Source organism: Mytilus galloprovincialis, chromosome 7, assembly GCF_965363235.1.
Source record: "Mytilus galloprovincialis chromosome 7, xbMytGall1.hap1.1, whole genome shotgun sequence".
In the NCBI taxonomy this organism is placed as follows: Eukaryota; Metazoa; Mollusca; class Bivalvia; order Mytilida; family Mytilidae; genus Mytilus; species Mytilus galloprovincialis.
Genome location: NC_134844.1, coordinates 15,900,649 through 15,918,028, shown reverse-complemented (window position 1 = coordinate 15,918,028; position 17,380 = coordinate 15,900,649). Strand labels below are relative to the sequence as shown.

The 17,380-nt window shown below is 32.1% G+C and overlaps 1 protein-coding gene across 1 annotated transcript in view; it reads right to left on the bottom strand.

Moving 5' to 3' along the window:
* The window catches only part of LOC143082407 (uncharacterized), a 69,970-nt gene that overhangs the window by 39,647 nt on the left and 12,943 nt on the right, over nt 1-17,380 (bottom strand). The window contains exons 6-8 of the mRNA XM_076258058.1: nt 12,059-12,403; nt 9,743-10,084; nt 1,703-2,020 (exon numbers count right to left, since the gene is read on the bottom strand). Of these exons, the coding sequence (XP_076114173.1) occupies nt 1,703-2,020; nt 9,743-10,084; nt 12,059-12,403 (1,005 nt within the window). The remainder of the gene's footprint in view (nt 1-1,702; nt 2,021-9,742; nt 10,085-12,058; nt 12,404-17,380) is intronic.

The following is a 17,380-nucleotide window of genomic DNA, read 5'->3' as shown; positions in this document are numbered from 1 at the left end:
TCAATAAGGTACCACAATACAAAGATTTTAACCCTTCAATTCTCCAGTTTTAAAATGCTGTAACTTTCGTTATAATGCTTGAAAATTTATAATAGTGGTATCCATGGATAGCTAACAGACTACTCTTTCAAATTAATGCAATGTTAGTATTATACAACAATTATGTAATCAATTATGATGATAACTGTGTCTACAGAATTTTACAACAAATTTCCACTTTCAATTGAAGTTAGCTTCTTCATGGATCCCCCGAGAGGGTTGATTTTATTATATGTTGTTCCTTGAGTCATTATCTACAAAAGGATGTCTCAGATTTTGGATAGAATGTATAGATCAAATTTTACACCTAATCATACATTATTTACTTTTATGTGGTACTGATGTTTACACTAATTACAAATTTATGAGAGAATGGAATACGATAGCGATAATTTGAGACACCCTTTTGAAGCTCCTGCTGTGCTGATTAAGATAACGTTCAAATTTCTTGTGTAGCTATAGAGATAAAAGAGCTAAATTCATTCAAGTGAACTGACCAAGATTTTGCCACTAATTGCATAATAATTCATAACATAATGATTGCATAACAAAAATATTGCATTCATTTAAAAGATTATTCTTTTAACTATCTACATATACCTCTTTTATTAATTTATATGCAATTTAAAGAAAGAAACAGCATTTTAAAGGTTGGGGATTGGAAGTAAAAAAATCTTTGTATTGTGCACTTTAATTAATTACATTTCAAAAATGATATTTCCAGATATGTTTGTAATTAGATATAGGAAGATGTGGTGTGAGTGCCAAAGACAACTCTCCATCCAAATAACAATTTATGAAAGTAAACCATTATAGGTCAATGTACGGCCTTCAATGTACGGCCTTCAATGCCTTGGCTCACACCGAACAAAAAGCTATAAAGGGCCCCAAAATTACTAGTGTAAAACCATTCAAACGGGAAAACCAACGGTCTAATCTATATAAAAAACGAGAAACGAGAAACACGTATACATTATATAAACAAATGACAACTACTGTACATCAGATTCCTGACTTGGGACTGGAGAGAGCTTTTATAGGCTGTGCCTGTTGCTCAATCCTTTTCATATCTTAATGAATAAAATATGTTTAAAATCAAACATTTGCAGCGGGATTAAACGTTTTAATGGTACCAAACCTTCTCCCTTTTTCTGAAACAATAGCATAACATCACAACATAGAAAAACACACGATAAAATATCAATTGGCAGGCTTAACTCAATCAAAAAACGTAAATTAATTAACACACTATGAACGAATAAATTTGATCTGCGATATGTTTGTAATGTATAGATTGATATTTCTTGATTCTGAAAATATGGTTATTATACTGATTGACATCTGGCTTACATTTTTAATTTTATATCGGTCGTGTATGTTATTTGTCATTTTATTAATTGTGTTTGTACTTTATATCCTAGGTGAATTAAGAATTGCTGTCTTGTTGGAATTTACACCACATCTCTCTATTTATTTTTAAAAGAACTAGAGGTAATCAAAAGGATTGAATAAAGAGAGATACAACGAGTGCAGATTTATAATAATTATATTACAGAAGTTTGCAACCGTTCTAGTTTTTGTCTGATGTTTTTAAGAAACAATTATGTATATTTAGCACGTCAAACTTATTCTTTTTTTTTAAAGGAACAACATTAGTCTATACCTTTCAAAAGTGCAACATGTAAGGCTGTTTGTCCTTCTTGTCCAATATGGTTTAGATTTACCATATGGCGTATCAAATAAGGAACTGCGAAAAATATGTTGCGTTCAATTGCATCCATCAATGCTGAATTACATCCTATCTTATTACTGTTCAGATCCGAGCCACAATCATCCACCAGAAACTTAATATCCTTATATACGATATTACCTCTTTTCATAAATCGATTAAATGGTGTCTCGCCTAAATTGTTTAGAGTCTTTAAGCTGCTGCCATGCTTTAATAAAATGGAAACCACTTCTCTATCAAATATTTCTGAATCTGAAATTTAAAATAACTGAAAGAATTATCTTTTCGATGTTGAAAGTAGTCATCCAGGTCTCTTCAGGGCACTTTTTGCCTCTACTTTGTTCAGGCAACTGTGTGGAGTAAAATTTTACACTAGTTTGTACTGTAGTAGTATATATGTAAAGTATATGGAATGTTGTAGGTAACATTTTTTTTAAAAGGATAACAACTTTTTTTAAAATCTGGCATTAAATTGGTAGTCTCCCTTATAATAGGCAATGATAAAAAAAAATCTGGGCAACTTTCCGTAATAAACAAATAAACTAATTTATTCAATTATTTAAATCAATAATTTAAATTAAAAAAAAATGATAAGTTTTCCATTCACTTATTATTAATTAACCACAAAATACTTAATCAAATATATGTCATATTATATTTTCCCATTAATAACATCTAACCCTATTGATTTTCAGTTTATTTTTATTCTTAAAAATCCTCAATCTTTAATTGTGTAAACAAATTACTTAATCATTATTGATTTTCGGCTTATCTGGTTAATCCCTTTGGGTACATGAATCATTATTGATTTTCGACTTATCTGGTTAATCCCTTTGGGAACATGAATCATTATTGATTTTTGACTTACCTGGTCATTCCCTACGGGACATACATGTACACGTGTAAATAACAGTATTGATTTACGGATTATAACATTACTTTGGTAAACATAATTTCTGCATTTTTTTATTTAAATATTTTTGTCCGTTGTGCTACAAAATATTTCTTAGTAAGAATATTTAGAAAAAGTTTAAGGGGGAACAACTAGATATATACGAATTATCTTTTTACATTTCATAGCCTTAAACACGCCTGTTCAGTATGGTGGTTCAACGTATACTGTGCTTAGAAAAATGGACGAATCCAATTTGAGGGGTGTAATGTGTTGTAATTTTATTATTTTTATTATTTCGTAGGTTAACATAGAACTATTAATTAAATATCAGTTATCAAACATCGAAACAATTATCATTTATGAACATATACTGAAATTATACCTCATACTATTGGTTTTCATTCTCATTTACACTGCTATTTACCCCTACCATTAATTGGTTTAGTCATGTCGTATATAAACCCAATAGCGGATCACATTTCAGACATCGTCTTACACAGTAAACGATCAAATCCACGACAGTTGTATTAAGGTAAGTGTTTATGGTCATCATTATTATATATTTAGACAAATATTTTGACCAAAAAAATCATTGCATCTATAAAAAGATAAACATAATTTTTTGTAATAATAGTAAACTTTGTAAGTCTGAGGCCTTCCTACGCATGAACTAGGTGTACCAGTTTAGGGCGATATCATAGCTACAACGGAAAGGAAAGCAATATGATATGTCCCCGCTATAACTGGGAAATCCTTTTCGACTGACAGTTCATGTGGACCCTTTGGGGTGCCAGCTCTGTTTCTGGTGAAAGAAATTTGAATTGGGCGTGGAAAATCTTGAAACGCCAGTTTCTTAATCAGATTATCAAAACAATTAGCATCAGTTTCAAACAGAATTTATTAATTAAAGATACATTATATTTAACATGAACAATATAATGGATAAACAATCATAAATCTTTAACGTCACTAGCTTTCACCCAAGAATTGAGTTTTACAGGCCAATTCAACCATTTTACAAAATATTGTTTATTTCGACCAGTTCCTTTTCCTTTTATAATTTTCTCAATTTTCCATTGTTCATTGTCACTTAAATCCACCTTCTGTAATTCTGACTGATAAAATGAGCCTGTTATTTCCTCGTTATTATAATGTTTGATTCGATTTATCTGAGTTTGACCCCTCCAGTATCTTCTGAATACTGTGAAAATTTCACCTGTCCATTTTTGGTCATATTCCCTTGAAGACACATTTCTCATGTGTGTTATTCTTACTTTATCTCCTTTCTTGTATCGAAATTGTAGACGTTTCACGGGTTTCGTCGATGAATGTGAAGAAAATTATGTTGATAGACGGGCGATCTCCTCATTTGCATTGGTCACTTCAGCTGGTGGTATATCTATTGTACGATGAACAGTGTGATTGTATGCATCTGCAAAACTTTGCAACTTTTCTATATACCTATATGTTTGTTTGTAAGTAAAATATCTAAAAAAAAAATAGTTTTAATCGTTTTTATTGCTCTTTCCGATACCGATGCTTTTACTTCATTCAATGCATAAAAATGATGTATCCCCCTTTTTTGAAAAACATCTTGAACGAGTCTCGATCTAAACACCTGTCCTTTGTCTGTTCGAATTCGCCATGGAGAGCGTTTTTTCAATACAACTTCAAATGCCTTAGCTACGGAAGAACCTTTCTTGTCTTTTAACTTTTGTAACCATAAATATTTGGAAAATGTATCTATAACTACTAAAATAAATGAAAATCCATCGTTGTACTTTGAAAACTTCACCATATCCATAAGGTCAGCAGACCATTGGTCATCAATGCCGGAAACTATAATTCTGTGGGGACTCTTTGCCTGTCTTTGAATACTGTATGATTCCTGATTGTGTAACCATTTCCGCATTTTGTATTTGCTTAACGTATATTTTCCATCCTTTTTGGCAAAAGCAAAAATCTTTTCAGGTCCGGAAAAGCTGGCAGGGTTAGATGGATTGAAATAAATACTCCTTAGGTAGTCTTTCCAAGACATGCTAGTTGTTCTGCGTTCTTAAGTTAAATATTGTTTTTTGAAATATTTTCAGGTACTTATATTTCTATTTAACCAGCCTCGCTTTCATTATCAGTTTCGTCATCAGTGTTGCTTTCATCTTCACTACCGTTTTGGTTGTCATTTTCATTATCACTTTCATTGTCTTCCGATTCAGTGTCGTCATCTTTACCGAAAATTTGGCTGTCTTCTATGAAGTTCTCAAGCTGGTGTCTATATTTTTTAATCGCCATCTGGATAGCTCTTCGATCATCAAATCCATCACGTAAATACGCTTCGACTTTGTTCATAACATTTACATGCATTTTTTTATATTTTAATCTCATGATGTATTCAATTACCTGCACATATCTATTCATAAATATATTCCAGTTTGAAAAATTCCAGGGAAAAAGTTTGGACGAAAATACAATCTTGAACGTCACATATTGCGACATAAAGACGATGACCTATTTCAGTGCAATGAATGCGGTGTCCTTTTTTCAAGAAAGGATAGCTTACAACCTCACCTAGAACAAGTTCATAACAAAACAGGGGGAGGCTTAAAGAGAAAAGTTTCTACCAAAAATAGCGCTACTAAGAAACGTCGTCTGACAAAAAAGGATAAACCGTATCGCTTTTACGATCTACGTGTTGTGTCAGAGCGTAATTTTACCAAAATTTAGGACAAAACCAACAGCATATAAAGTTACATTCAAGGAACTAGAAGTACGTGGTTTACCACAAATTTTAAAGATGCTTCAATTCTTGTTTCAATCCCTTATCAAGACCATGACTGAATTCATGAAAACCGATGATCTTATACGAATGTCAATACAGTGCCAAGAATTGGACTTTCCTATAACAATACCATTTATGAAAGTGGCACAATTGTCAGCAGAAACAATGCTAAGGGAAATTGAAAGAGTGTCACAGTCATATGAACAATTTGTGCTCGATAGTTCACTGGAAAAAGAGATTACCCCCGTAGATATGCCGAAAGGTAGTGGGCGAAAGTCGTGTAAATTCGTGGATATAGGGAGGTTTCTTAAAGACAAAAAGTGTATTATTTAGATTCCAAATACTGATGGACTTTGTTGTGCCAGAGCTCTAATCACTACTAAGGCCAATATCGACAAACATTCGAAATGGGAAGACATTCGGAAAGGTCGACTGATTCAGAAGCAACTTGCTATTGAGTTGCACGAAAAGGCAAATGTTCCTCTTAAAGCTTGCGATCTTGAAGATATCAAACAATTTCAAATTGTGATGAATGACTGTCAAATTCATGTTGTTTCACAGCAACATTTTAATGGGATAATTTTTCAGGGACCAGAAGCCGAGAAGAAAATATATTTATATCATCACAACGAACATTATGATGTCATAACAAGTATGCCAGCCTTCTTAAACATCAGTTATTATTGTAACAGTTGTCAAAAGGGTTACCAGAACAAAGAGGAACATAAGTATAATAACATTTGTACATCTTGCCACAAAATACACGAGATTGTAAATCAAGAATGGATCTATTGTAAGGATTGCAATCGGTATTTTCAAGGAGACATGTGTTTTCAACTTCATGCCAAGAAAACTAGCCAAGGACGCTCAACGTGTGCTTCTTATTATAAGTGCACAGAATGCGGACAATCAATAAACAGAAAAATGCACACAAGAAAGAACATAAATGTGGAGAGGTTTACTGCAAGACATGCAAGGATTGTATCGAGCCTGAACATCTGTGTTTTATGATGCCTTTACAAGACGACAAAATGATTTCTCCAATTGCAGATGATGACACCAAATGGAAACGGAATACACAAGACGCAGACCCAAACCCAAAAGTCTATATTTTCTTTGATTTTGAATGTACACAGGATGATTTAGTTCAATGTGAACAAGGATATGAACGTTCTGATGATAGCCTTAAATGTATAAACTGTAAAACATTGCGATATGGAGTGTATGAACACAAGCCAAATTTATGTGTAGTCCATAGAGTATGCTCTGGCTCTTTGGAACAAACTGTTAATTCCTCATCGACATGTGATACCTGTGGAAAAAATGAAATTATATTTAATGGTCCCAATACAAACGACGAATTTTGTCAATAGTTGTTTTCTTCAAAGGCTATGATTCTTTTTCTATCCTTTCATATTTGTATAGGAATGGAATACTTCCTAAAATTATTCCTAGCGGGGAAAGAACATGTCGGTTGAAGTTCCTGCTTGTAATATTAGAATGATTGATTCGATCAATTTCCTTCCTACTGCCTTGTCAAAACTGCCAAAGATGTTTGGGCTGAGCGAATTGCAAAACGGGTATTTTCCTCACCTTTTCAACAGGCAAGAAAACCAAGCTGTTGTACTTCAACATCTGCCTGACATTTAGTATAATAACCCTGACGGAATGAAAGTTGATGATAGAAAGCTTTTCCTTGAATGGTACGCTGCAAATACTCGAACGAAGTTTGATTTTAAGCTAGAGCTTTTGAAATACTGCCAATCAGATGTTGACATTCTAAGACGATGCTGTTTAAAATTTCTGCGGTTATTTATGACTATGACAACTAAAGACTCTAACAAAGACGGCATTGATACCTTTCAGAAATGCATAACTATAGCCTCGGCTTGTAACCCTGTGTTCAGGAGAAACTTTCTGCGTCCATAAACAATTAGAATAATTCCAGCGCAAGGCTACAATCCAGAGGAAAAACACTCTATTAAGGCATTGAAATGGCTGAGATATGTATCCAAATCAAAAGGAATTCATATACAACATGCACGCAATGGCAGAGAAAAGAATATTGGGGACTACAGAGTTGATGGCTATCACAAGAGAGAGGATGGAGAAGAAATTGTTTTTGAATATCATGGATGTTTCTGACATGGGTGTTCAAAGTGCTATAGTAAACAGACAGTGTGAACTACGTCACTCAACTTGAACCTAGAAATGCATTTTCCGGTGGTAGAACAGAAGCCTTTAAACTATACCATGAAGCTAAAGATGGTGAACAAATCAAATATTATGACGTAACATCTTTGTACCCCTTTATCAATAAAACTGAGAAAGTTGTATTGGGACATCCTACTATAATAACAGAGAATTTTGATGATATTTCAAAGTATGAGGGTCTTATCAAATGCTGTGTTCAACCACCTCGTGGACTTCATATTCCTGTGCTCCCTACAAAAATCAATAACAAACTGATGTTTTCGTTATGTATAACATGTACTGAACTACAACAGACAACAACCTGTCTCCATACTAAAACTGAAAGAGCTATAACTGGCACTTGGGTAACAGATGAATTAAAAAAGGCCAAGGAAAAGGGCTACATAGTGGAAAAAATATACGAAGTCTGGCATTTCAATGATGTTGAGCAATACGATCCGAAATCGAAATCAGGAGGAATTTTTACGGAATACTAGTATATTAATACTTTTCTTAAAATGAAACAAGAGGCAATCCGATGGCTAAGCTGGTGTATTACTGAAAAGCATAGAGAGAAACATATTCAAGATTACTTTGAAAAAGAAGGTATCCAATTGGACTATAACAAAATAGAAAAGAATCCAGGTCTCCGTTCCCTTGCTAAACTTATGTTAAATAGCTTCTGGGGTAAATTTGGGCAACAAACAAATTTACTTAAAGTGTAATACGTATCTGATCCATCCGTTATTTTGATATGTTGACCAGTGATCAACAAGAAGTAACTTGTGTCAACTTTGTAACGGATGCAATGATTGAAATGCGTTGGAGGATCAAGGGAGAATTCTTAGAAACGTCTGGAAGAACTAACGTTGTAATAGCAGCCTATAATACAGCTCAAGCCATACTAAAGCTGTACAGTTATTTAGACAAGCTAGGTGATCGCATGTTATATGCTGATACAGATTCTGTGATATTTACAGCTAAATAAGGTGAATGGGAACCACCTTTGGGCGATTATTTAGGAGAACTTACAGATGAGGTTCCAGCTAAAAATATCACACAGTTGTAACAGGCGGCCCTAAAAACTACGCTTACAAATTACAGAAACCCTATAATGATGGAAATCAGACTGTATGCAAAGTAAGAGGTATTACCCTCAATTATAAAAATGCACTTAGTATAAATGTTGATGCTGTCAAGGATATGGTTACATCTTCTGAGAAGAAAACAATAACTATAGTGGATTAACATAAAATCATAAGAGATTCAAAAAGTAGTAGGGTTATTACTGGCCAACAGAGCAAAGATTATAGAATTGTGTTTGATAAGAGAGTGATTGTGTCCGATTATAAGACATTACCATATGGATATTGAGAAAAGTTTTAACCATATGCTGCAAATTTATGTATTGTAAATAATAATATGTATATACTAATGTTTTGATAGATATGTGCTCCTCCATAATAAAATATTTGAAAATTCTAAATTGTTCACGTCATTTACCTAGAATGAAAACAAACTTCAATAAACTTCCCTAGAAAATGCATACAAAAATAGACATTAAATGCACATTGCACAAACACCAGAGACATGTTAGTTCCAATTATGGTGAATGCAGATCCTGCTCGTAATTACGGAAAGTTGCCCAGATTTTTTTTTCTCATTGCCTGTTATAAGGGAGACTACCACTTTAATGCCCGACATTTAAAAAAGTTGTTATCCTTTAAAAAAAATGTTGCCTACAACATACCATATACAATACATATATACTACTATAGTAAGAACTAGTGTAAAATTTTACTCCACACAGTTGCCTGTACAAAGTAAAGGCAAAAAGTGCCCTGAAGAGACCTGGATGACTACTGTTGAACATGTGTTATTATACTAATAGTATATGTGCGTGATTGTGTGTGTGATAGGTACAGCTTTAATATAAAAAAAAATCACCGTACACAAATGTTACTATTAAAATCAGTTGCAGTTTGTTTGCAATATTCCAATTGTTGGTGTTCATGTATTAAATTCATTATGTTCGTTTAGAAAGATAGATAAAGTCAAATCCCCCATGCATATATGATAATGATATTATATAATATGCCATTCAATTTACCCATGTGTTTATGGAGCGCTGAATTTCCTTCATGTTCCTTGTACTCCATATCAGCTCCAATTTCTATCATTTTTTTAATTACATCGACAGAACAAAATGATGCTGCCAAAATGATTGGTGTGTTGCCCTTCTTGTCGGGAATGTTAATTTCTGTACTGTAGTTTAGTAGTAATAGTATATCTTTCATATATCTTTCTTTGTCAACAGATTCCATTCGTAATGCAAGATGAATTGGTAAATCACCAAATGATGACATTGAGTTCGGTGAAGCTTTATTATATAACAACAGTTTTAAGATCAAATGTCTGCCAGCTTTGATTCTTGTTTCGTACAATTTACATCCTGCAAAAAATGCGTAAATTGAATTAAGATTTTAATCTGAAACAGATGTAATGTACGTATTCCGTCGAATAGATTTTATAAATAAAAACTGATATGATATGAAATCTTGTTGTAGTTATCTGCAGAACTAAATATTTGTGTTTTAAAGGTCTATTATTCAGCCAGCGCTGTGATTCAAAAAGAAGCGTCAGCCAACGATGTTGCAAACAACTCGTACGGATTTAGGGCCAATGCAGTCATACTAGACGGTGATGGTGGCTTAAAACTACGGTTTTATTTCATTTATCAATACATATTTTTACAGCTATGAATTACTGAAATTCAAAATAGGATAAATAAATTAATGCTATTTATATAAGTCATAGTTTTATAATTTTTTTTAGTACTTTTTTGCATTATAACAAGAGAGTTATTGTAGACTTCAATGAGATATTCCCGCAAGATAACGCGTACGGCAACTGTTGCTTAAGTGATCCATCAAATGGACTAGACTCTTCCTCTCTAAATCCATAAACTGTGATTCATAACTATCCAGAAACAAAATTTCCAGCGCAAACCATTAACACAAATCAGAAAAAAGGTTAACAAAAAGGTAACCTTCTTCGTTTTATTAATCATAACTCAAGCATTGAATAAGTCTTGTTTCGACCTGAATTTGTAACTACAATGTATGCTTCAATCTATATATATATATATATACAGCAGATTATTTTAAATGAACGAAACTACAATACCAAAAACAAATATTTATCTAATTATATTGGAGCAACAGCTGAATAAGCTTTTTTAAAGCTATTACTTGATAAATTTCAGGCTTTTTAAAATTTTTTAATTATTCATGAACTACCATCATTTAATGATATTTCTGCAATGAAACGGGTGACTGCTTACTGAATCTGACGTCAGAAACAAGAATGTGTCCAAAGTACATGGATGCCCCACTCGCATTATCATTTTCCATGTTCAATGGACCGTGAAATTGGATAAAAAATCTGATTTGGCCTTAAAAGTAAAAAGATCAACCAAAAGGGAACATGTGTACTAAAAGAGGGACGAAAGATACCAAAGGGACAGTCAAACTCATAAATCTAAAACAAACCGACAACGCCATGGCTATAAAATGAAAACGACAAACAAACAACAGCACACACGACACAACATAGAAAACTAAAGAATAAACAACACGAACCCCACCAAAAAACTAGGGGTGATCTCAGTTACTCCGGAAGGGTAAGCAGATCCTGCTCCACTTGTGGCACCCGTCGTGTTGCTTATGTGATAACAAATTCGGTAAATACAAAGTTTCAAGTTGATTGGACTTCAACTTCATCGAAAACTACCTTGACCAAAAACTTTAACCTGAAACTCACACTTTTAATTTCTATGTTCAGTAGACCATGAAAATGGGGTCAAAAGTCTAATTTGATTATAAAATAAGAAAGATCATATCATAAGGAACATGTGTACTACGTTTCAAGTTGATTGGACTTCAGCTTCATCAAAAACTACCTTGACAAAAAACTTTAACCTGAAACTCGCACTTTTAATTTCTATGTTCAGTGGACCATGAAAATGGGGTCAAAAGTTTAATTTTGTTTTAAAATAAGAAAGATCATATCATCAGGAACATGTGTACTAAGTTTCAAGTTGATTGGACTTCAGCTTCATCAAAAACTACCTTGACCAAAAACTTTAACCTGAAGTGGGACGAACGGACGGACAGACGAACGAACGGATAGACGGACGAACAGACGAACGAACGGACGGACGAACAGACGGAGGGATGTACAGACCAGAAAACATAATGCCCCTCTACTATCGTAGGTTGGGCATAAAAATCAAGTTCACTAGTTATGTATGATAATCGTTACTCCATGGTCAGATACTAATATGTAGTTGCACTACTACTACGGTGTGTTACATGAAATTGACCAAGCTAAATTGGAATATATGAGCTAATAAAAATAATCTCACCTTTCATATGATTAGGCATAAAATAAATATGCAATGCTGTCAAGTTCATCTGTCCAATATGATTGACATTAGCACCTGCTGCAATAAGTGCTCTCACTAATTTAAGAGATTCTAGTCTGACAGCATGCATCAATGTAGAATCGCTTCCTGATTCTTCAAGATTCGGATTAGCACCAAACTTAAGGAGAATCCTTGTATATGCTTCCATTCGGTCCAAGGTCAACCCAGAAATGTCTTTTAAAACTCTCGTCAATACAGAATTTCCATTCATGAAAACTGAACTATGTTGTGGGGTGAAGTCTGTGCAGACATTTGAACACTTCATGCGTTTAACACTTGAAAGCTCTAAAATGAAAGAGTTATTTGAAAGATGTAAAATGTGAAATTCGATTTGCGGATGTCTTCAATTCAAAATTACGAGGTAGACCTTCAAATGTCCAAATTTAATATGATGACAATTTGTATACTTCATTTCATTTCAAACCAGTACTGCACATAGTATGGGAAGACAGCTGGCTTTATGCAATTGTGCAAACAGATTGTCATACCTATTTGAATATGCATGGCTTAATATTATTGTTATCCTTATTCAATTTGGAAAGGAAACTTCTAACTGCTGTCAAAAATAGATTGCCATAAACTATACGTTAAACCCAAGTCAGTGTAAAAATTGAAATCACCAACGTAAACATTTAATAACTGCAATTACCTTCGCTATTATCATTTGACTACCAAATTAAAACATACAAAGAATATATTCATCTAGCATTGGTTTTTATTTTAGAACCATGTTCTAAATGAAGTGCAGTGATTTATGTAGTTTTGTATTATTGTTTTCGTATACAATATTGTTTGGATTAGACCGCTAGTTTTCTCGTTTGAATTGTTTCATTTATTGTCATGTTAGGGCCTTTTTAAAGAAATACAGATTACCTGTATGTTTTACTAATTGTTATAGGCCGTAAGAAGGAAATAGTTGCTTACCCCCAATTCATTTCAACTCTAAGCAATCAAATAAAATCGCCGATAGAAATTTCATGTTTCTCATCATTATTTTAGATAAATGCTCGAAATTTAAATTGCAGTTTTGACTCATCTTCAACATTTCATATTTTTGGTTTTATGTACAGAAATACGAGGTATTGTTATAGCCTTGCTTTAAACATTAAGCTATATTTCTATAAGTTTAAATTGAAATGTTCTTAAATGCCTCTAGTGTGAAATGCTAATACATTGTGCATTCAATGAAAATCAAACAGGGTGTCTGTTTTACAAAAGAAACAAGAAGAGACAAGTTTCGTTTTTGAAGATTTACGGGTATTTCCCCTCCACATTCTGTATGTATGTTCCTGTCAAAAGTCACAAGCCTTAAGTTCAGTGGTTGTGGTTTGTTGATGTTTTACATATTTGTTTTTGTTAATTTTTTGTACATATTTTTAATTGTTTTACATTGTCATTTCGGGCCCTTTTATAGCTGACTATGAGGTATGGAATTTGCTCATTGTTGAAGGCCGTATAGTGACCGTAGGTTATTATTACTGTGTCATTTGGTCTCTTGTAGAGAGTAATCTCATTGGCAATCATACCAAATCTTCTTTTTTATATATCCATTTAAATGCAACTTAAATATCTTCCAGTCCGGAGCTTTAATTTGCATTTCTTCTTATCCTTTTCCGTGATATAGGGTTGCTGTTAACGAGAAAGTCACTAAACGAAGAGTTTGAAGAGGTGAAGTTGAAATCATTCTTTCAAAAATTTTACCAGAGGAACATCTAAACTCATAAGTCATGGTAAAATAAGAAAACACAACCAACAGATAAACAAGAGTAATCAAAACAAAACATAGAAAACTATTAAAGACCGAGAAAAAATGAACCCCACCAGAAACTAGGAGTGATCTAAGGTGCTTCGGAAGGGTATCCATATCCTGCAAAAATGTCGAAGTACATATTCAAATTGACCTGTCCACAATCACGTCCTCCTTCCCTCAAATGTGACAAACATAATTTGACTCGTTGGTAATTACTTTAAAAGCAACACGAAGGGTGCCAAATGTTGAGCAGGATTTATATACCCTTCCGCAACGCCGTATATCACCTAAAGTTTTTGATGGGGTTCGTTTAGCTCGGTCTTTAATTTTTAGCTAGTATATATATTGTGTTTTGTATACATAAAATTGAAAATGGAAATGGGGAATGTGTCAAAGAGACAACAACCCGACCACAGAAAAAACAACAGCAGAAGGTCACCGAAATTCCTGCACCCGGAGGCGTCCTTCAGCTGGTATACTAGTTCAATGATAATGAACGCCATACTAATTTCCAAATTGTACACAAGAAACTTAAATTAAAATAATACAAGACTAACAAAGGCCAGGGGCTCCTGACTTGGGACAGGCGCAAAAATGAGGCTGGGTTTAACATGTTTATGAGATCTCAACCCTCGCCCTATACCTCTAGCCAATGTAGAAAAGTAAATGCATAACAATACGCACATTTAAAATACAATTCAAGAGAAGTCCGAGTCTGATGTCAGAAGATGTAACCAAAGAAAATAAACAAAATTACAATAATACATAAATAACAACAGACTACTAGCAGTTAACTTACATGCCAGCTCCAGACTTCAATTAAACTGATTGGAAGATTATGTTTTCATCATATTATGAATATCAGGCACAATCCTTCCCGTTAGGGGTTTAGTATCATACCATCATAACATATATAAGAAGAACATAACCCGTGTCATGTCAACAACTGGTTTTTGAATAAATGTGTTTAGTTCCGATACAAAGACCCTATAAGTGAATCAATATTAACGCCAAAATATGCAATCTTTAATGACCTGACAACAGTATCGTAACTATATCCCTTCTTGCTAAGTCTATTTAAAGGTTTTGTTAGTTTCTGAGGTGAATACTGACATTTTTGTGCTTTATAAAGAATATTTCCATAAAAAATTGGATGTGAAATACCTTAACGTATAAGATGTCTGCATGTTGAGCTATATTTACGAATGATGTCCTTATACCGATGATAAAATTTAGTAAATGTTTTGACTAGTTTGTGATATCGAAAACCCTGGTGTAATATTTTTTTAGTAATACATAAATTTCTCTCGTTAAAATCTAAAACATTATTACACACACGAGCGAATCGTACAAGTTAAAATATATACACACCGTAAGATGGTGACAAGGGAACGTCACCATCTAAAAATGGATAATTAACGATAGGAAATGAAAAATCATCTCTTTTATCATAAATTTTAGTATTAAGCTTTCCGCACACTAAAAAAAAATTACTTAGTAATTTTTCTTTACTCATTTTGAGTAATTATATTACTTACATATTTACTTACTATTACTTACAATTACTTAGTTTTACTAAATATTCTAAAGGAATTACTTGAAATTACTTAATTTATTTTTTTACCTGATTTAAGGAATCCAAATAGTTTTAAATAAAAAATGATTACTTGAATTTAGAAAAACTATTTCAAAAATTACTTAGTTATTTATTTTTACTTAAATGCAGTAAATGATTTACTAAAATTACTTCTGTTTACTTGAAAAAAAATTCTTCTCATTATTAGGTAGGATTAGATAAATTACTTAAAATGATTACTATATAATTTTACTCTATATATTTACAACTTCTGAAATAAATATTGGGTCTAGATAAGATATCAATTTGGTGTTTGGTATCTAGCCATTTGCTGTAATAATGTCTTGATTGTGAGTTTAGGTCTTGTAAATTGATTTCTTAATACAAATTGCTTATTATTATTTGTTTTGTACAAATTCGAGAATTACAATGTATTTGACGTTTATACATCTGTATATATATGAATTACTTCTGATAACATGGATATAAAACTTGTTATTACTAAGTAGGTTAAGGCACTATATCATGTTGTTTTCTTGCATAAGGCTTATTATATATAATAATAAATGCTTCCAATGAAATTTGACTCCATAATTTAACAATTTCAATAATATGTAGGTTGAAGTCTGAAAATTGCATAATTTTGGATAACAATTTTCCTTAAACAGGCAATTATTCCAACTTGGAAATATTTTTAATTATATGGAATTTGCATAATTTCCTGTGCTTGAAAATTTTTATAAATTTCATGTATATTCTGTATTTTAAGGTTCAGTGTGGCGCCAAACACTTTCTATTCCAAAGTAGATAACACATTTTCAATAGAATGTACTGTGCTGCTCATAACACTATCTCTACAAAATACATTGCCTCGGAATTACTTAGTTAAAGAATTACTAGTCATTACTTAACCTATTTTCATATCAAAATATCTTCAAATTATTATTATCTATTTTTAATATAATTTTTATAATGTAAAATAACATGACTTAATTTTACTTAAATTAAAAATTAACTATTTATTATAAATGTACAAAATTGTATAATATTTCCTGTGTTTTTAATAAGTAGTTTTTGATTTGAGACTGAAAAAAAATATTCGGCCAATCAGAATTAAGGTTTCATTTGACTTTGATAAGCTATTTTTGAAAATTGGCTGGAGCTCATTCAGTTTTGAATTTGAACAAAAGTTTACAGAGTTTGTTGAAATACTTACACGAGTTACACACATGAAAGGAAAGGAGAACCTTACAAAAAGGACACTTTGTGGGTTTTCATGGCTACTCTTTGTGTACTAATTCAATTAAATGGAAATGTAACACAAAGAGTTGCTGGGGAGGTAGCCCATGTTAACTTACAACAAACAAGAGAAATGGATTATAACAAAGGATATAGTATATGATCATTCTTTAAAAGGGTATGTTACTATTTCAAATTATATGCATTCATAATAAAACAGTGTAGAATTTTTATTTTAATTTATAAATATATAATAAATATATATATAATTTATGTGTAAAAGAATTACTCAATAAATATTAAAAGAATTACTTACTTTTATCATGGAAGTATTATATTGACACCTGTCAATATAATACTTCCATGCTTTTATTAATACAAATTATTACTAAGGATTACTTACAATTATTACTTAGGATTACTAAAAGTAATTACTTAGGATTACTAGAAATTATTACTTAGGATTACTTGAAATTATTACTTAGGATTACTTGTAATTACTTATTATTTTACTGAGAATTACTTAAGATTATTACTGCGATTACTTGAAATTGCTTGGATTATTACTGTGAATTACTTAACGTTTTACTGTGAATTACTTACAATTATTTGTTATATTACTAGTATTTACTTGTAATAAATACTTGGAATTACTTAAAATATTACTTAGAATTACTTATGTTGATTATTTTGTTTA